This window comes from Antennarius striatus, chromosome 1 (genome assembly GCF_040054535.1).
Source record: "Antennarius striatus isolate MH-2024 chromosome 1, ASM4005453v1, whole genome shotgun sequence".
Taxonomy (NCBI): Eukaryota; Metazoa; Chordata; class Actinopteri; order Lophiiformes; family Antennariidae; genus Antennarius; species Antennarius striatus.
Genome location: NC_090776.1, coordinates 17,267,832 through 17,290,079, shown reverse-complemented (window position 1 = coordinate 17,290,079; position 22,248 = coordinate 17,267,832). Strand labels below are relative to the sequence as shown.

The following is a 22,248-nucleotide window of genomic DNA, read 5'->3' as shown; positions in this document are numbered from 1 at the left end:
TAGGATCTTTAGATACACACTGTAATTTATTGTGACAGACTGGTGTTTTTGGAAGTGTTGACATTTCCATGGGATTGACCAGTTTGCCTGAACAGCACAGGTTTGTAACAAAGAGTTACAAGCAGTTCATTTGGGTTTTGAGAGGCTGAAGTAAATGTGATTTTGTTTCTTTTAATTGATCAGATAGTAAAAGATAATTATTCCTCTGATCCACTAAATCTTTAAGCGTTTGAAATAGCAGTTCTACCTAGCCCTGTTTGTCATAACCCCAGGTTATATTTAATTATGTGATACAAAAAAGTATTAAACTAGGGTTACTTCTAGAAATACGACATAATATGCTAATATGCATTTAAGGGAGATATCATGCAGGTAGATTACTTTTGAGGAAAAAGACCCTCAGATCTCTATAATGCACAGATTTTCTCATTCTTGTAACAGTCTTTGACTCATCTGTTGGCCTTGGTGGGACTATACTATTCTCCATTTCCTTTTTCACTTCCCTTGGTCTCACTGGTACTATCACTTTGTGTGTTTGTTTGTTCTCTCTCGTCCATTGTTAAAATCCTCCCATATGCTCCACTCAGTGGGAGCAGGTGGCAAACCACAGGTGGACTCACACTTCCTCTCGTGCTGGCCTCCATTCTTCGCACCCAAATTTGTGTTTGTGCTGGGATTATGAAGCAAGGGAGTGTGGGGGCCAGGAAATTCTTTTTTGACTGACTGACCTTTTTATGGCCTTGAAGCTTGATATAACTCTTTTGTTATTCTGGAACTCTTGTGAATTCTAAAATACATTTCACTTCTACTCTTCCCAGTGATTGTTTTATAGTACCAGTTGTGAAGCATGGATTAAGAATCACAGTATAGCAATTCCACTAATCACATTTTAGAACATTAGTGATCTTTTGAAGAAAGAGGAATTAAATGGGATAACTTACAGAGCATGAAGAAACCCTATTTGAGAAATGAATGTCTGCAGTTAATGAAATTTTGAGATTTATCCTTTTTGACAAAAAATATACAAAAACATTACACCAGTTCCTTGGGATATGCGTGACATTTAAGACTGTATTAAGAATTAGTGACCTGGGACCTATGGGACTCTATAGGAATTGGATTCTATTTCATTACTCATTTAATGTTTGAGGACTATATAAAGACAGGGAAAAAAATGTTTTTTGATAGCTTTATAGTGCCAGCTGTGTGAGTACACATTGCCTCGGGCTAGTCATCATGTGTACAATTCAGGAAACATGCATTCAGACGCAGCAGTAAATCCCATAATATACGACAGACAGTTCTTTGAAATGTAGGTTTTATGTTGAAACTGCATTCATTTCAGCAAACTTGCACATCAGCATGAGATAAGACAAAGTATTTTTTTGAAGTCCAGGTATACGTTTCCCTTAAATTTTCTCTCTTGCTAATGTCCCTCCAACATTGAAGGAGATGTACAGTATGTGAGTGCTAGCTGGGTTCACTCCAGCAGAGGAAAGATGCTGAGGGGGTGAGAGGTTTGACAGAACTGCAACACTTTATAAATGGCTAGAGAAACCCCTATATGGACGTGTCAAGGCTGTACAGAGATTAAATGAGACCACAGGAACGGAATGGATGAGAAGCAACTCCATGTTGACTGCGCTGGTGAATTAATTCCCTCCAGTTCCTATGATGTAAAGGTCCATATCTTTGTCACCCTCTCTGCCTTTGGCTGAAGTATAATTTCAGCAAAGGCATAAAACATTGCAACATGAATACATTGTTTGCTCTTGGAAGTAACGTTATCTTAGTACACTTGTGCACACAGCTTCCATCTCTTGAATAATTCTATTTGTTCCACTTTGAAGATTGTCTCGTTCCTCTCCTTTGTCTGCCCTTACAAAGATGTGTTTGTGCTTCCAAATAATGGTCCATGCACATTTCAGTGTTTCTGATTTTGTTTCACCCTAGTTATATTAATAGTGCTTGGAGGTCAATTTATGACTTTTTAGAAGTTTGACAGTTCATTTAAGAGCGTTGTAATTGATCCAGGAAGATAATCCAGGTATCTAAAAAACCTGCACATTTTCAATCCATTCCCTTACATGCTTGTCTGACATGTCTGATATGTCATGTTTAGAGAATGTAATTCTACTGACACACAGGCTGAAGGAAAATGCACTCTGCCTTGGCAATCAAAATTTTTTTTGCCACACATACAGCTAGAACTTAGAGCTATGACTCTAGTAAAGAACCTCTCCATAATACCTTTTATAAATTAATTCACCAATACTTAAAAAATTAGTTCAACCCATTAATCAGAGCAGTTTTTCATTGTCAGTTTGTACGAAAAACAATCAAGTATTTGGCAGATTTTTTTTGTCAATTTTTTAATAGCTTGCGTGACAACCCTCTGATGAGTAATTCACCACATGAGTTAGTGGTGACACAGAATGTGAAGCAAGATCCATTTACTAATATTCAAAGGTGCACAATTAGTAGTTTGTTGAAAGTAAAGGAAAACATTGGTAATTAATTGAGTCCCCATATTTGTGACTTTATTGCCCAATAAGTACCATCCAAAAAGATTTAACAAAACTTGTTCTATCATACAGCAGATATTGTGTTTATATTGACTAAAGAATGACACATCATTTAGAGAAAAAAAACAAAAAACAAAAAACAGTCTGTACTAAATGTTATTTCAGTATTGACAATTAATGTGCATATGCACAGTATTCACTTAGCAAGACTAGTGCCTCTAAAGAAAACAAGAAGAAGAAGAAGAAGAAGAAGATGAAGATACACTTTATTGATCTCCTAGGGGAAATTACAATACAGCAAAATGTGCCAAAACATGTTCGATAGCTTTTGTCAACCATTGATCAGCGTGAAAGCTCAATGTGGTTTTCAGGTCAGGCCAAGCTGTTCAGCTCTCACCATATTTGAAAGTCCTGGTTTATCGTCATGACACAGTGTACAGTATACCACGAACAAGAAAAATCCTGGATGTCATTATTTTCCAATCTCCTGCAGCCATAAAAATATCCAAAGTCCATTGGAACATTTTATGTTACAAATTAATTTTAAAAAACATGAATCTACAGTGAGCCCTCGTTACTCGCGGTTAATGCGTTCCAGGAACAACATGCAAATAACAAATTCCACGTTATACAATGGTATGAAAAAAGTTTGTTATTTTTTACTATTTGTCTTCACAACACCTCTCCAGTTTGGTTAGTTTGATGGTTGCTATCATGGTCAGGCCACTTTAAATCACACCAAAATCTTTTGGCAATATTCAGATCCAGGAGTGAAATAGCTTTTCCAGAACATTGTACTTGTTCCTGTAAATGAATGCCTTAGTAGAATTTGAAAAGTGTTTAGGGTCGCTGTCATGTTGACGTATCCAGCCCCAGCGTAACTTCAACTTTTGTCCCAAATTTGTGATTAAGAATCACAAAGTTTGAACAACTTTGTGTATCAGCAGATTCTTGTTTGCAAGAATCTGCTAATACGGACTTGAATCCATTCGACCTTCAACTTTAACAAGATTGCCAGTACCTGCACTGGACACACAGCCCAGCAGCATGATGGAACCACCACCAAAATGTTACTGTGGGTAGCATGTGTTTGTTTTGGAACACTGTTTTCTTGTTCTGCCATGTGTACCACCACTTGTTATTTCCAAAATAACTTAAATTCAGTTTCATCACACCAGAGCACTTCGTTCCAAAATGAAGCTGGCTTGTCCAAATGTGCTTTAGCATACCTCAAGCGACTCTGTTTGTGGCCTGTGCGCAGACAAAGCTTCTTCAGCATCTCTCTTCCATAGAGCATCCATTTGTACAAAGTGTGCTGAATAGTTGAACGATGCACAGTGACACCATCTGCAGCAAGATGATGTTGTAGGTCTTTGGAGCTGGTCTGTGGGATGACTTTGACTGTTCTTACCATGCGTCGCCTCTGCTTATCTGACATTTTTCTTGGCTTGCTACTTTGGGCTTTAACTAAAATGATGCCTGTGTTCTTCCACTTCCTCACTACGTTCCTTACAGTGGAAACTGACAGCTGAAATATTTCAGATAGCTTTTTGTATCCTTCCCCTAAACCAACAACAATCTTTGTTTTCAGGTCATTTGACAGTTGTTTTGAGGCTGCCCTCTTCACATAAAAGAGGACAACAACTTACAACTGGCCACCGTAAATACCTTTGGCTTCACCTTTGTGTGTAGGTCAAGGGTCAATGAGCTCACTAAACAAATTTAGTAAGTGCTAAAGATATTCAAATCAATAAACAACAATGGTGCCCAAATTTATGCACTGGCCTTTATAAATAATTATTGCACAGTTTTTATAAATCCTATAAACTCCATTTCACTTCTCAAACACCATTGTGTTCATCTGCTGTATGATATATTTAACTGAAATTGTAGATCCAAACCACCAGTGAAAATCTGGAAAATTATCAGGGGTGCCACAAACTATTTATTCTATTTTTTTACGGTACTTTAAACATTTATGAACCCTTCCCATAATGATATTAAACCACCTTCTATCTATATGACCTTTTCCCACACTCTTATAGACTGCTTAAAGCACTTTTGTGTTTCATGGAAGTGCGTTGCGTTCCAAGACTCACGGAACGTAGCGAACTTCCGGATGCCGTGAGCCAATAGAATGCGCGTACGATATCACGTGACTACCTACCAAAAATCTGTGATGAGGTGAAGTCGCGAGTGTTGATGTGCGAGGGCGCACTGTATTTTTGTTTTTATTTATATTTTATATTTCATTGGTAGAGGTAAAAATTAACTTTTGGCCAACATAGAAGAGCATATTAATGGAGACACTTGATGGTGAATTAAATGTATAGCATTAGAAATAGACCTGTGTATATTTACTGTTATTAACATGTCTTTTTCCTTTTCTTTTCTGTTGACAGAAAAATCCACCTATGATGCCTCTGGCTTCTCATCTTTACAAAGCTATCCCACAGCAACAGCTACTCCTCATCCATTAGCTGACCTGTCGGTGGTGGAGGAGGTGTCTTTCTCAGTGGTGCATCCAGGTGGCGACTCAGATTCTGAAGGGAGAAATTTATCAGGGCAGCCTGCCTTTTCGTCTGTCTTAACTGTCATGGCAGGAACTGCCAGAAATCCGGTGAGCCTTGATCAAACCTCACCGACAATCACCAGGGACAAGACCCATATCACCCAATGGCCTTCACATAGTTCCAGCCATGGCTCAGAGATGTCCTCCTCATCCTTGTCTGCAGGAGACAAGCTCCTGTTCACCAGCTCAGGTCTGACTTCCAATCAACAATCCACTACCCTACCTCTGGCTGTTATCATGGCATCAACTGTCTCGAGGCCATCGCATGTGTCCTTCATAAACAAAAACACGGTCGGCTTGATGTTATCATCATTAGCATCATCATCCTCATCCTCATCATCATCATGGTCTCCATCAGCCCCATCCTCCTCCTCTATATTATCACCTAGAACAAATATCTTTCCTTTACCATCTTCCACTGTGTGGATAAAGAAAGCTGCTTTGTCATCTCAAAGTCAAGAGACTGTGTCTAGCCTTGGCAAGCAAACATTATCACCAGCAGGGTCTCTAGATTCGACAGACAATCCAACAGTCACAGAAGCCTCCACTCATTTAATTGTTGACCTAACAGCTGTCACACAGAGACTGCAAAGCACAACAAACAAACCGTTAAGCTTTCTGAGTGAAACCAGCAATGAAACGATCAATGAGGTGAAGAAACACTCATCAGACTCACCAGCAAATAAAATACATGGCATCAGTGGAACATACCCAAGGAATACAAGTACACACGTCATCAAGTCACCAGTAACTGGCATGTATGCATCATATTTTACACCACGCCAAAGAGAAAATCTTTTAAAACTCCTGTATACATCCTCAACAGGCCACAACGCAGGTATGAACTCTATGCCAGCCAATGATATTGAAATTAGGAAGTCATTTTCCAAAAATCACACTGTGCAAAGGCAACAGGAAACTTTACAAGATCCATCATTAGCACTGGGGTCTACCTATTCTAAAATATATTCGTTTTTTAGCAACGTTACCGAGCAGATGCTACATCTTTCAGCAAGTAAAGATAGTCAGACCTCTATTCTGAAACCTGCAGTGGATGCAGTCACATCGCCTCGACGTCCACATGTTATACATCCAACTGTGCCACCACAAATGACTTTCGGAGATACCGGATCACTTTTCACTGTGTCCTCCCAGACTCTGTCTCTTTCTGACTCTGCAACCATTGAAACAACACCCGTCTATTCTAGCACAGTGTCCTCAGAGCATTTATCTAATACTAGTGGTTTAGTGATGACAGGGGGCTACGGCAGCCCAGAAATGTCTTCCATCAACACAAGGCACAAGAGAGAGGGAGCAGAAGGGTTTAAATCTGTAGATGCTCACCTCAGCAATTCACTTTCACTCACACAGCCAAGACCACAATCAACCCCTGGTTTCCTTTTTGGATTGATGACCAGAACAAGCCCAGCCACCTCCAAATCAGAGTCTGACTTACCTCAATTGCTAACTCTAACAGGGTCTCCCAGTAGCATAGCTCAGGAGGCTAAAGTGTGGTGGATGCCAAAGACGACACTTCCCTCCAGTAGTAGGACAATATCTGTTTCTGGTTCAGCACTGAGAGTATATTTACCAAAGGATGAAATCTATAAAATCTTGTCTAAAAATTTCTCACAATCCTCTTACCACAACAACACTCATAACACAGGTCTGCCAGCGAATAGTGACTTTAATATTTTAGATCAATCTGAAACCTCTTTGTCCTTTCAAGTCAATCCTTCACAACGACCTTTTCAAACACAATCTGGAATCAATGTTCCCCTCAAATCTTATACATCTGCTCTAAATCCACCTCCCAGTAATCAGACTGTGTCCTCTACTGAGATCTCTACACATATCAGAGCTAGCCAAAGTACGGCTTTGACATTCAAGGTCGATATAAGTCAACGCAGTAAAGCAATTCCAGCCAACAACGTTCATGTGACACGTGGAAAGAGGCTCACTGAGAGCTTCCTCAGCGGTGGTACAAAGAGCTCAGCTTCTCTTTCATTTGATGGGACTGAAAAGTCAACTGTAATCAGAGACACTACCTTCAACAAGAAGGGTTTTCTTACGGGGTATTTCACAACTGAGTTTCCATTTTTTATGACTACAGAAGATTCCTTTGTTTTGAATAAAGTCTCTGAAGGTCCTAACAAAGAATCTTCTACTGGAACCCTTTTTTCTCCAGAAACTTTTGATGCTGCATCAAAAACGTTTACAAGTCTTCCTCATAAAGATGTGACAGTAACGGTTGAGCAGTCATCGCCTTCTTCCTGGTTGGACTCAATTCTAACTTTGAAGAGAAATTTAACTCCCCACCCTGGGAGATCAATTACCAATGTGAAGGATGATAAATCAACTTCTTATCTAGGTACACAATCAACCATCCCCTCTTCAGCTTCATCAATAAATGGAAAAAATAGTAGTGGCACATTGAGTACTATTTTCAGATTTGGCACTAAAGCTATGGCAACATACACAAAGTGGAAATCTACTGAGTCCATCTCTTTTCATAGCACTTCTGCTAAATTAGAAAATGCTGATACTGACTTTCACTGGGCAAATACAAATCTACAAGCAGATGGAACAACATATGAACGTCTAAAGCTAGAAGATGGACGAGAGCACAGTGTGCATATATTGAATTCAACTGAACCAACTGTAGTGACCAACGATCCATATTCACTTCATCCAACGGTTGTAGGGCTTTCATCACATTCATATATTAAAGAAATATCAGGAGATGGAGAACAGAGTTTGAATTTGTCCCCGGCTAATCTCAAATCTTCTGTGCCTGAGGACACCACTGCTCTACCAGCATGGAATTTAGATCTCTCTCACATAACCACTGAGTCTCTAAGATCTTCACAAGCATCTTCTCCTGCACTGGTGGATAATCGTGAGCAAAGGCCCCCTCTGGCAGATGTGAACACTCTTGAATATGCATTTGATTTTGCTGACATGCTATTAAACAACTCTGTACTCAATTTTTTTGAAAGTGACAACACCAGTAGCACAACTGATTTGAATTCACGAGGGTTAACCTTACCAACAGAGCTGGTGCCATCATCTTCAATTCATTCATCCCCATCATCTCCAGAGAGGCCATTATCCTACAGTAGCATGAAAACTTCTCAGTTGTCGTCCTTACATATGAAAGCCCTCACTTCAGTGTCCTCTAATGCAACACCATCATCATTGTCCTTGTCAAAGTCAACATTACACTCAGACACCATAATGTCAATCAAAGCAACCACTGCATCATCCATATCTTTAAAAGCAACATCGTTGATATTTCCATCTTCATCATCGAGTACGACTTCATCAATAAATTCTGAGGAAGTGACAGAGACATTTTTTGTCCTTACAGAGACGGGTACAGATGAGTCAACGACTGGAAAATCCCGAGCTGTTGCTCTAACTTTCCCCAAAGAAAAAGTGGCCAGTCTTACCCCCTCTCAATCAGTCAGAATTACCCTTTCTGCTGGGCCCATGGAGAGGACATCTCAGGTATCACCTCTGCCCCAGGACACAACAACCTCTGACAAGAATGCCACCACAACAGTAGCTTCATCCACCAAATCTAAAATCCCTGACACTACCACGTCTTCCTCACGAGTTCCCACTGCAACCCTACAGTCTACCACTACACCATGGCCCACACCAATGACCAGGAGGCCGACTGCCACTACAACCAGCAGGACCCAAATCAGCAGGAGAACATTCACACCACCTTTCCCCAGAACAAGCCCTCCCAGGGAGGGCACTGCTATTTTTCTCTCCCCTTTTACCACCACCACAGAACCTCCACCACAGCAGTGCAACATTACGGAGAGATTGTGGGTGAAAACAGGTAAAACAAATATTTTGCCACAGTCTTAAAAAAAAGTAACATAAATTAATATTCTAACACGTTGTCTGGTGTCTGTCTTCGCTCCTGCCTTTTTCGTCTGTCTGGATCTCTGTCTCCAAATCTCTTAGTCGTGTCCATCTATGTGAGAAGAAACAGGCTGGACAGCATTCAAAGGCAGAACCTGCGAAGGGGACTAAGTCAGGGCCTCCGAAAAGCTCTGAATGATAGTTCAGCCCAGGCTCAGGTCAGACTATTATCAATTAATACTGATTAATTAAAGAAGGCAGCTCTTGTTTAACATTAATTTAATCATATACAGTCAATTATGCCCAGTATTTCTTATTAAATGAACATTTATGTTTTTTGGATCTCACCAAATGTTATGTGTATTCTTGAGGACTAAGGTGACAATAAGTACACCACCTTCCACATGAAAACCTCTTAAAACTTTTTTCTGGAATTACAAGCTGTAGGATTTTCGTACTTGCTTGTTTGTTAGGCTCTTTTTTCTTTGTTGAGTTTGTTGATACACTTGATGCTCAGTTTCCCTCCATCAGCTCCATGAAATCCACATGCATGCACTTCCCTGTATACTTCTTCTACTGTATATGTCAACAAAACAGCACCTCTGCTCATATTCACATTATTGCTCTGTAGCACATGACATCACAGTGGTGCACTGGTTAGTCGTGTCGCCGCACAGCAAGACGGCTGTTCTCTCCATGTCTGCGTGGGTTCTCTCCAGGTTCTCCAGCTTCCTCCCACCCCCAAAAACATGCGCTTCAGATGAATTGGCCGGGTTCAAATTGCCCATAGGTGTGAGTGTGTGTGCACATGCTTGTTTGTCTATATATGTGGCTCCGCGGTGCACTGGCATCACGTCCGGAGTGTCCCCTGCCTCACGCCCCAGTCGGCTGGGATAGGCTCGAGCACCCTGCAACGTGCGACAACGGATGAAGTGGCATAGCAAATAGCTCTGTGGCACTACTAGTGGTCACAATGTACTTCATATAAAATGGAATGGCATTGAAAATGTAATGAATTATTGAAGCAGTGTTCACAGTTCCTCGGATATGCATAGTAGGAATGAAATTAATACCAATACACTCTATTTCTACATTGCTTAGGCAGCACGGTCGCACAGTGGGTAGCTCTGTGCAGTTTGCATGATCTCCCGTGTCTGCATGGGTTCTGTCTGGCTTCTCCGGGTTCCTCCCACCACCAAATCATGCAGCTTAAGTGACTTGATGATACCAAATTGCCTGTAGGTGTGGGTGTGTGTCCACTGGCGTCATGCCCGTAGTGGACCCTGCCCCAAGTCAGCTGGGATTGGCTCCAGAATTCCATGACAGTGGATGAAGTGGGTGTTTGAAAATGAATGTGTATTGCTTTTCAAAAATAATTATACAAATTGAGTAAAAGAGGAATGAAATTTAAGGTCATGGACACATTAAGCTGGAAATAAAAAAGAAGGATAAAATGCAAACACAAGTGGATTAAGACTGAGCAGCTAAAGACTTAAATGCAGCATCATGAATACATAAATGCAGTGTAGTGCAGCTATGAACAAGGAAAGACGTAACGTATGAATACAAACAATATAAAAAAGCCTTTATCATAAATAAGCATTCATTCATTCATCTTTCGAATCGCTTTGTCCGCTGTAGAGGGTCACGGGGAGCTGGAGCCTATCCCAGTTGTCTTAGGGCGTGAGGCGGGGCAAACTCCGGGCGCGACGCCAGTGCGCTGCAGAGCCACACAAAGACAGACAACCATGCATGCTCACACTCACACACTACGGGCAATTTGAACAGCCAATTAACCTGAAGCGCATGTTTTTTGGAGGTAGGAGGAAGCCGGAGAACCCGGAGAGAACCCACAAAGACAGGAGGAGAACATGCAAACCCCGCACAGAGCGGGACTCGAACCCAGAACCGCCTTGCTGTGCGGTGACAGCGCTTCCCACTGCGCCAAAGTATTTTAAGCAATTCACAAAAAGATACTTTGTAAGTGTGAGATCCTCAGGCAACTCAGCAGATGTCTAGTTCCCTTTGGTCTTCAAGTGTGAGCTGGGAACAGTCATGTTCCTGCCTCAGGACCCCAGGTTGCACAGCATTGGTAAGCAGGCAGAATGTTTTCATGGGTTAAATATGGTTTTGAAACAAGAAGTGTAATCTTAAAATAATTTTAAAAACAAATTTGCAGCTAGTGCAGGGTCATTAAAACTGTAGTAACATGGTTTTCTTTGACTGTTTTTGTTGTCTGTCTATAGCATTTAATGATTGTTTTCTGATTTACCCGTTAAAAGATCATTACAGCAGTTGACCTGAGAGGAAGAAAAAGCATGAATGATAATTCTGAATTAAAATTCAGCATTGATCCTATTTTGGCACCATTCCTCAAAAGGTTGTAAAATGAATGGGTAATCTTGGTAATGTGCCTTTCAATAGCCAGTTTAGAGTCAAAGAGCATACCCAAGTTCCTGACATTTGATTTGACCTTTGCCAATAATGGACCAATTGTTGACTGGAAATCTAATGTACTGTAGACTGCGATGTATCTTGTGTGGAACAAAGATGAAAGTTTCTGATTTATCAGGCTTTAACATAAGAAAAATTAAAATGTATCTAAAGTGACTCCATTCCCCCTTTCTTGGGACTCCATTCCCCCTTTTTTGGGAAAAGGGGGAATGGGGAAGGGGGACTTTGTTTGTACTCTGGCTAAACAATAAAACAATATTCTAACACTGATGAGCACTGAATAGTACTAATAATTTATCTGAGGGTTTATTCGCGTGGAGTAAATTACACGCACACCAAGGACCTTCATGTAGGCTGTCTGAGAAGAGATGAGGATGAATATAGAAATTAGGTTGACTAAAGAATGTCCCAGAAGGAAATGGATGATCACATATTGGAGTAAAGATAAGATGTAGATTAGGACTTTCGCAGTGCTGCAGACGAAGGCTGTTGCACAAATTCCCCTATAATTAGACGAGACCTACTTTCGTTTGAATCAATACATATTTCATTTCATAGGTGTTGTTGCTTGAAAAATGGAGATGCAGGATTTGTTTAATCAAAAAACTCTGGAGGAAACCAATCTGAGCATTTTCCCGGCAATAACGACACAAACAGTTCCAGTGTGCACACAGTGATCTTTATGTCTGTGGATTAGCCATTTGTGGGATATATCATGCCTCCCAGTGTGCCAGAACCATTATCTCACTCCAATAGGCCTATAATACCTCCACACAGTACAGCTTTGTATCAGGAGCACGTCTGTGCAATGATGCTAAAATACAACTGATGAGAATTAGAAACTTGAGCTTCAGGTGAAAATGTGACTGAGTGCATGTGAAACAGAAAGAGAATTACACTAGACAGTTGAAGACAAACATTAAAAAATATTTTAAAAAAACAGTAGCAGAAATTTGGAAATAGATAACCAGCGGTCGGATTCCTTTCCTGTGACAAAAAATAATCCTTCTCTTTAGTGGGTTGGATTACCCCGAGTGTTGCAATTTTGGGCAAATGTTAAGTACGTCTGTGTGTGTGTGTTTTTCTGTCTGCGTGTTATTTGTCTGGAACCCTACTAAATACAGGAGTTGTATTTCTCAGTATGGAAGTATCAGATTAATGAGAGTGAGACCCGTGTCCTGCCCATGTGAAGGTCAGCGCACTCACATTTTGACTCTTCTTTCTCCCCCATCTCCCTCCCCTCCCCTGTCCTCCCTCTTCTCTCTCTGTTGTCTCTGGAGGTGCCTTGCTTCAGTGGACTCCTGTCCTGTTCCTTTTAGCACCGCTGCTCTCTCGTCCAATGAGAAGCAAGCTTTTGGCAAGGGAAATTGCTCCTGTGTTTAATTATAGGTTATAAATGGTTGGGCGGAGAGCTTCTTGTCGTGCTGATGCTAAAAAGATGATGAGAAGACTAAATGCATTGAACCATGTGACTCAAACCATTTGGAAGTTTTTTCAAAAAAAAGATAAAAGATAAGTATTTCTGTGTCTGGTTGCTAGGTGCTCTCCAGTGACTGAAAGTTTCCAAAGAAGAGATCCATTTGGGTCAATCTTTTGGCAGCCTTTGAAACCATCAGATAAACTTAGTGAGTGTGTTACCAAACTCCAGCTGCCTGGAAATGCAATCTCTTAATAACACCTTCACATGGGTGAAGCCTGAGTGGATGAAGTGATAATAAAGGGCTCTTTTCATAGACCCCGTAACAGCTGAATTGTGAAGAGGCAGAGTGTTGACTCTGGTCTGTAGGGACTGTAGGTTCTTACTGTTTCAGCCAGTGGCTCATGTCAGCACTGGCTTTCCGATGATTTTGATATGGTTTCACCTCCTCTACATTCGCTGAGTTTTACTACATTTTATATTATGGTCTGTCCATTTCCTAAGTTTACCCAGAGCTCCCTGACAAATATAAATTTGAATGTGATATGGTATGCATTTAGTCAACACATAGACTTCACAAGTGTTTCTCTGAGAATACCCACAGTGTTACCTGTTGTCTCTTGGTTTAGAAATGTGGGATCATAAACTCCTTTGTCCCCAAAACACCCTACTTAACAGTCTCTCCCATGTTTCACTTATCTTATTCTCTTTCCAGCAGGCGTCCCTTCCCTTCGGCCTCCCTTCGTCTCTGCATTCTCTTAATCACTCTCTTGTTGCTCATGCTTTCATTAGTGAGTGGTTGAAATGCACCCTTAAGTGCATCATCCATTCAGTGCAGTCCAATTTCTTGTCATTTTGCTCACTTTCTTATTGGACTAGACATTATCTTGTGATCCTTCCCAGTGGGTCATATCCTGCAAATGGTTTGCCTGTTAAAATTTTTTTGCACCATGTCCAACATTTCATGCAGTATCTTTCGGTGTTTTTGACGGAATTCAATTTGTTTTATCCAGTATCGAATGAGAATAAATTTTAATGTCACTTCAGATGATCGTTTCTCACAGCCAAAATTATGACTCATGCCTTAGTAGGTTAGCAAAAGTCTTATTTATAGTGTTATGTCTCAGTGAGCCAACATGAACATTATTGTCATGCTGCAGGTGAAGCTGCTAAATAGATTAAATCCATCAGCGATTGCTTTATTTACACCACTGCTTTTCCTGTGTTAAAACGTCTAATTGGCTTATAAAGAACTTTCAACTTAATCCATCACAGTATTGGCTTTTACAAAGGAGGTGAAGATGATAATGGGTTTTCTCTGTGTACTGTCATTTTTAAGCACTGTTCATGTTGGCATGCAGTACTTGACAATGATCAGGGGTGACCCTGTTAACCAGAAGGCGCAGTGACATACCATTTTTTGACCTTGTTTAAAATAATGCCTGATAATCAGAGTGTAACATTGTTAAAGCTACTGATGTGGTTCTTCAGAGATACCATTCTTTGTACACTTTCCTTTTTTAGATGGAGACAGTTTTTGGTTCTCCCAACATGACAGTGGCGTATCATGTGACCGGAGGGGACATTGTCTATCCTCCCTTTGTTGTACTAGAAGGGTTGGACTCCTACGGCCGTGATAAGCTGATTGCAGACCTGCGGCAGTACCTCCCCATGGTAACAGCTCTGCCCCTTACAGTTGCAACATGGAGACCCAGCCCGGCCACTGCCTTCCAACTTAAAACAGGTCAGCTGGGATGAAAGCAAAAAATCAGGGCTTTGAACCGGAATTTTTTGCCAATCGGTTCGTTCCGAACAGAAACGGAATTATAACGTTTCCGGTTTTGCGTTCCACCCATAAGCTGACGTTCCTGAACCGGTTAGAACAAAAAAATAAAGTTCCTGAACCGGTTAATAACGTACCTTGTAAATATAAATATGTACGTGCCGTATTTTGCGCACCATAAAACGCGCTTAAAAGCCTTAAAGTTTCTCAAAAATCAACGCTGCGCCTTTTAACATGAAGCGTCTCATGTGTACACTGAGTTCAGAAATCTGTAAAAATGTTTTTGTGTACCATTAGTCAGTGATCCGCCAGATCGGCCATTGTCCTATGTCCACCGACATAGGACGTATTACGTCACTACGTACTCTAGCAGCGATGGACCAATTAGAGAAGATGACGCGAGGCTCTGTCTGACACACCTCCGGTAGGTACCGGTATACAGTACAGGGTATGCCGGTACTGTACCACAGGTATGCTGTTAACCACATTAGTTTGGCTAAAGACCCCCGATAATGGCATCAGCGAAGAGACACGCTTACAACACAACATGTAAACTCCAGGCTATCAGTTCCGGTTGTTCCGGTTCACGTAAAGAGACCGGGGGGCTTTTTTCACGCTTCGCCATCACTCTTGATCTGTGACTCCATGCCCCCCACACCATCGCTTCTGTCGAAAACACTTCAAGCGGCTGAATTCGGAGCTTGTCATCATCCTGGAGGATTAACGAAAGAACTCCAACCGCTGGACATCGGTGTAAACAGAGCCTTTAAAGTTAAACTGCGTGCGTCGTGGAGCGATGGATGAGAGACGTGAACACACGTTAACCAGGACTGGAGGCAGTGCCAAGCGAGTTACACGCCCACAATATGTGGTGGATTGTGGATCCTGGACTAATGTGTCTGCATCGACTTTTGTCCGATGTTTCGCTAAAGCCGGCATCATTACCGGACAGTCAACCGGAAACGTGACGGTCAGCGATAGAGAAACTACCGAGATATTCAATGTAGACCGAAGATGAGGACTTCGAAGGATTTAGTACAGATTTATCAAAAAATAAAGAAATAAAAATATATTTGAAAAAATAATGTTGTTGTATTTTTTTAAAATTTAAATACGTAATACAACACAGTTCAACCACAGTCAGCTTTTTGCTTCCGTTAGCTAGCATGTACCGGACAATAATGTGCGCAGAGTGTCTGGTTGAAGTACAGAAATAAACTCCGTTATTTAGACTGCGCCTCTTTATACAATGAGCTGAATGGTGCGCAAAATACGGTAACTTAAGGACTTTTAAATTGGCAACTAAAGCAGATATATCCCTACCCTACAGTAAACAGTACCACAGCATTACACCACTGCTTTATGACAGTTATATCACTGTAGTTAAGGCTTATGCCTCCTACTTAGACACGACATGAAATAAGACAAGAATAACTTCCACCATGTCATTAATTGCTGAACAACAGATCTTCATTGTTCTTCTCCCATAGCTCAGTATTGCTACAAAGAGCTGGCAGTACGGGGATACACTGTACTGAAAATGACTGCAGCCAGTTTGTTAATGTCTAAATCATACATTTTTTAGATTGACACACTGCAGTGTTTACCTGTTATGATTAAATAGTGACTGGGGGACTGCCCTTTTCCTAACTGCTGCTGATAGCCGCTACTTCTCTCAGCTCTCATTCCGCGTCAAGTGAATGACAGGAAGTGAAACATGAGGTCAAATATTTTTTTCAAGAACGAAAAAACCCCCGGTATTAACCTGTTTACAATTATTGTCTGTTCCGATTCTGTTCCGGAACATTAGAAAATATAAAGTTCTCTGTTTCGTTTTCGTTCCTGCCAAAATATCAAAAGTTTCCGGTTTTTGTTTTCGTTCCATGAACCGGTTCAAAGCCCTGCAAAAAAATAAGTCAGACATGAGCTTGGATCTTTCTGCTGTTTTGCTCCTAGTGATCGTGCACTGGAACAATTCAGAAAATTAAGATTATGTTGTAAGAAAATATTGCGATACCACATCAGAGGAGGAAAAGACAATTAAGCAATGTGTAATCAGAATGAATTTACTTTAAGATCAATATTAGATCACATGCTGTGATTTCAGAATACTATCACATGTACAAAAACAATATAGTTAATCATTGTCAAGAATGATAGCTCTACCAGAGAAATGTTTTGTGAGCTCATTCTATTTTATGTTCCAGTGCTGCAGTTTGTGGGTGCAGGTGATGATCTCCGGTCTTGTCGGTTCTCTCAGATGATGGAACAGAGGCTTGAGAAAGTGTTTTCTGAAGCACAGGCCAAGGTGCTCAACACCAACAGCAGACTCTCTGTTCAGGTACAGTACTGCGACAGGTGTGTTGCGCTCCTGGTTCTGTGTAGGTGATCTCTGTCATAATAGTAATGCCCCTAATGGTGGTATGTGTTTTGATTCCACACGATATTAAAATGATCTGACATCTGACTCAGAAAAAGACCTGTCTGCATTCAGCAGTTGAGCTAAACAGTTTACTGAATATTGCTTGCTGCATACTGGAGCGAATGTGACTTTGGTAGTTTTATCCCCTGCTACACATCAATATTATCATGTGGTTTAAGTGATTTGGCAACAGATGCAAACTGTAATGCATTTTGTGAAAGATTGTCCCCCGGTGTATTGGGCACTGCCTCCTGAACAAGTTCTGTTTCAGAGATGGAAATTAATTATGTTTAGAGAGGCAATGTTTGGATTAATTTTAATGAGCTGCCAGATTTAAGTGCACCCTATATTAAAGCCAATTTGATGATTATGCTTGAATGAAATATTACAATATTTTACATTTTTTCATGCTTTGCCAATTCCCCTCTTTTAGATTTGCAGATTATAATTATATCCACAGCATTTAGCATAGTAATACATACATAACAGTTTTCCCGTGCCCTGCTCTTACCCTGAACTTTTCCTGTTTCTATTTCCAAGATACTGAGTGTCTCCCAGGCAGCATCCTCGCCTGCAGTGTCATTGGTTTACATTGTAAGGAATGGGACTGTCATCCTTAATGGGACCACTGCCTCAAACCTCCTTGGCCAGCTGTCAGCTGAGCTGGTGGGCTACTTCCTCTTCTATCCACCCCTTATCATTGCTGAACGTAAGTTACAATTGGCTTTACGAAATAATGAAGTCTGTTAGTCAGAAGAAATTCAATATCCCAACCAGAAGAGACATGAGAAGTGGTTCTTGTCATCTCTTGGGAATAATTTGTTCTCAAATAACAAATCAAACTCAACAAATGCCTTGTGTTGTCCTTGTGCTGAACTGTGCGACAAGTTCTGTGTAAGGTTGTCAGCTAATGTCTTACAAAGAATATAAATCTGTCATCTTTTGATCTAGATGTTCAGATGAAGGAATGGGAGATTGACTTTTGAAAATAAGGAAACAAAATTATAGAAAGCCATGTTTATGTTGGTGCTTACATAGTCTTGACATTTTTAGAAGGTCTTTTTAGGCAACAGTAAAGAACAGCAATACAATAGCTAAGCCTGACATCCAGTCTCTCAATAATTGGATGTTTGCTACTGTTCTTTTTCTTTTTATGATCACAATTGTTTCTTAATGATGAAGTCTCTTAGAGATATTTGGTGGAAAGACCCAGTGAAGCCCATGCCTTTAATCTCAGCCTCCTTTGAGGCCGCATTCAACTCCATTTGTGTTAGAGATATGCTTAGAGAAAAGTAAATGTAGAGTGACAGGCAATCAGTGGGTGCCTAAGCATCTCTATGTATCCTAGTGGATTCCCAAGGTGCGTCCTATTCTCAGCTCCCCAATAAATGAGAATAATATATAAACTGCTGGGGATAAGGAATTATAGCAGATCCCGGTGAGATACAATGCTAATAATTTGATTGATAATTTTTAAGGTATTTTAATGATCCCAGATGAAGAAATTTACCTGTTTGCTTGATATGCAGTGTATGTGTAGTGCTAAATTTAGATTTATAGGTTATATAAATATAATATACACTATATTATATTTTTGTTCTATATATTTTTGTTTATTATATATTTGTTATATAATAACATAATAAAATTATATGAGTGAAATTTGATTGTGTTTATGTAAGCTACAAGCGCATTTATTGGACTACATATGACACATATGGATGTGATTGCAATAAGTGAGTCCTGCCAATCATCGTTCACCTGAATGCTGTCTCCAAATCTCTGACTCATCGAGCTTATGTGAGTCTGGTGGCAATATATATAATACTGGGTCAAGGAGACTCTGGAGTCTTGGGCCAGGTATTCAGTTATCTGTAAATTTGAGGAGGCTCAAGGCCAGGAGGCTCCTTTGCTGAGGTTTTGTTTGAGCACAATTAACTCCCACTGTCTTCATTTTAAAGGTGGGGTTTTAAGGGTAGCACTAGTGCTTGAATTCTCCGCAAGATCATGCTCAAGATTACAGCGAAGCCTTCCTGTAGCTGATCCCAACCCTGAGAATATGTTTCATTTTAACTGTCTTGTCCTCTTTTACTGACCCAGTGGATAATCAGGCCAAAGATCTTCTCTTATGTCTCAGAGTGTAAGTAGCCAAACTATATTCAGCCAAATTTAGTTTGTGTTCGTCAAGTGTTCTAATAACTTGGAAAACGGAGGATTATATCTGTCTAGATCACTTTGCCCTTTATATGATGTGAATGTGAAGCCGGAACTGTGTTTTCTCCTTCAATGAAACATCAAGACCACTCAGTGACCTAGTGTAACGGCTAAAGGGAAGTATTTGACTCTGTCATTGGTGCAGGTAGGATGTGTTTAGAAAATCCAAAGGGGTAAAAGCAAGAGAATTTAAAAAAGAATATTTATTCTTCCCACTTTACCCTACCTGGATTACAGAACTGAAATGAAGAAACTATTGGAGAAGAGAACCGGACAAAAATAAAAATAAAACTAATAAAAATAAATGAAAAATATTAATAATGCGTAATGTTGGTTTCATCTAAAGCTTTCAGATATAATAAAAGAAATCACATACCGTAGATGAAGATTAAACTGTAGATTTTCTGAGGGCTGCACACATAAGGCTAAACATTCATGTGTGCAGTGTCAGCTGCAAGTGTATAAAACACGCTGCGACTATTTATTAGTTAGCGATTAGTCTTTTAAACACCTTACGCTCTTAGAACTTGATATATAACTTGTTTAATAATGTTTTCTTAAAGCTAGACCTGGTGCTGTGGCCATTTTTTCATTTGACATGAAAAAATATTTCAGTGAAAATGTGTACATTTTGTTTGAAGCTTGCACTTACACTACTCACATGCAGGTTTTTTTTGTTTTTTTTCTTTTCGGGGGAACGAACATAATGTAGCCGCAAGCCAGTGTCTTATTGTGCCAGTCCCAAGCCTGGATAAATACAGACGGTTGTGTCAGGAAGGGCATCTGATGTAAAACTTTTGACAAATCAAACATGCAAATCAAATCTACGACTTCCTTCTAGCAGAGACTCTTCTGTCACATAAGACACCTGACACTTTCCTCCACCTGCTCCGGCCTGCTTGGATCTGAATCTTCACCTCCTTACCACACTCACCGCTGCTCTGGACTGTTGACCCCAAGTTTTGAAAGTCCTCCACCTTCATTATTTCTTGTCCCTGTTGCCTCACTCTTCATTCTCCACTCCTCTCATTCTGTTTTACTTTGGCTAATCTTCATTCCTCTCCCCTCTGACACTTTCCGTGACCTAAATGTTCCTGCACCTGCTCCCTGCTTTCACTGCAGATAACAATGTCATCATCAAACATCATACTCCTTGGGGATTCCATGTCAATTGGTCAGTATTTAAGGTCCCAGTTTTGGAATCTTTTCGGAATCCCCCCTACTTCTGCATTTGAATTTCTTGAAATCACTGAGGACAAATCACAGTTGTGGTTTAGGCATGGAGCAAGAAGCAAAATGAATAGGAGGTCTGCCCGAGAGCCTTAAATTAAAACTCAGTTTGTGCTGGGATTGAATTAAGTTTGAAACAGAAGCTACCTGTAGGTAGGATGACTCAATCTGGGAGCAGAGAAACAGAGGAAGGCAACTAAGTACCAAGTGGGGACTTCAAGGGAGCAGAAACCAACACAGAGGAAAACCTATTTAGACAGGGGCATAAAAGAATGAGTGAGTGTGTGACAGTGATTTTTCAGTTTGTTTTGTAGCCTCAACATTGGCAATATTACACTGTTCACAGGAGGTCTGAACATATGCCGTCAGCGGCTGCCTCACTTCAAAGCAAATTATCACAGTAAATAATTAACGTTTGGGGATTCTCTCTCGCAGCTGACAGAAATGACCTCACACCACTCAGAAGTGACTTTTTGTTATGCTTAGTATGTCATTTTTGTTGTGCTTGTGGAGGTTTCAGTTTCCTTTCACTACCAAAAAACATGCAAAATTGGCAAACTGGTGATTTGAATATGATTGATTGTCTGTCTTTTTGTGTGTGGCTCTGTCAGCTCGAATAGACTCCTATCTCTACACAGGATAAGTGGTTATAGAAAATGCATTAATGATGGATTTTACTGACAGTCCTACATTCCTATCCATCAGCCATTCCCCAGACCTAACTTGTCCTCCCACCATGCCCTCCACCATACCCTTCTTTCCTGTCATGTCTGAGTGTACTTTTCTGTAGCGGTTCTGCAATTGCAAGCCACTGATGTAGAATTTCCCCCAGAACTCTACACCAGCCTCCAGCACAAGAGCTTAATCAGGCACCAAATAGCTGTATCAGAACATGGAGACAACCAGAGCTCAGGCAGACGAAAACTCTCATCGCTTCTGTATTTGTCTGACATGCCGCGATAGGGCTCTAAAATCGGATTTTTAACCACTCAAACTATAAATTGTTCCTCTGTTCTGCAAGGTTTTTCCATAGTTTTTATTCATTTGCTCCTGAATTGACTAGAAAATCTCTGGTTAATGAGAGCACCACTTGTTGCAGTAATAATAGTAGCAAGAAAATTACTTTTACAATACTTCACTGTTGCACTTTTTGAAGACCAGTTGTGCAGACCAAAAGAAAGGCTGCATCTCTTATTTGACACAGCTTAAAAATGTAAAAATACAAATAAAAAGATAATCCTGTACCTGTACTAATAGATTTTGATCGGATGATTATGTTTTTATATACTTGCAGCATTGGAGTACCACAACCTGAATACATCCGTTGCTACCAGAGACTTCTGGGTTATTACAGGTAGGATTATCATTATCTGATGCATTTTGCTGTGGCAGTTCTACCCCTTACATTACAGATCATTATGAAAAGTCAAACCATCATGACTTTCATCCAGAGGATTTTATGTGAAAAATAAAAAAGATAAAGGACAATGTGCATCTACTTATTTATTTGAATTGGTCTCCTGGTGAGAGGCAAATTGCACTGTCTTGTCATGTTCTCACTCTGTTGACTTAATGAAGGACTACATGAGTTGAGTAACATGAATATACTGTATTTCAAGGGCACTTACACCACTAAACTGGATAATGGATGGCCCTGTCAGGGTGTGCAGCTTTTAACCCTGCACTTACCGACAAGACAGGTCAAGCCGGTCCAAGGTCATTCCTTTGATGAAGAGATTTACTCAAACAGGA

At 40.4% G+C, this 22,248-nt stretch overlaps 1 protein-coding gene across 1 annotated transcript in view; it reads left to right on the top strand.

Annotated features, from left to right (window-relative positions):
* kiaa1549lb (KIAA1549-like b) overlaps positions 1 to 22,248 on the top strand; it is a 61,786-nt gene that overhangs the window by 24,956 nt on the left and 14,582 nt on the right. The window contains exons 2-8 of the mRNA XM_068317602.1: positions 4,928 to 5,287; positions 8,468 to 8,950; positions 9,079 to 9,194; positions 14,372 to 14,591; positions 16,838 to 16,971; positions 17,593 to 17,761; positions 21,791 to 21,850. Of these exons, the coding sequence (XP_068173703.1) occupies positions 4,928 to 5,287; positions 8,468 to 8,950; positions 9,079 to 9,194; positions 14,372 to 14,591; positions 16,838 to 16,971; positions 17,593 to 17,761; positions 21,791 to 21,850 (1,542 nt within the window). The remainder of the gene's footprint in view (positions 1 to 4,927; positions 5,288 to 8,467; positions 8,951 to 9,078; positions 9,195 to 14,371; positions 14,592 to 16,837; positions 16,972 to 17,592; positions 17,762 to 21,790; positions 21,851 to 22,248) is intronic.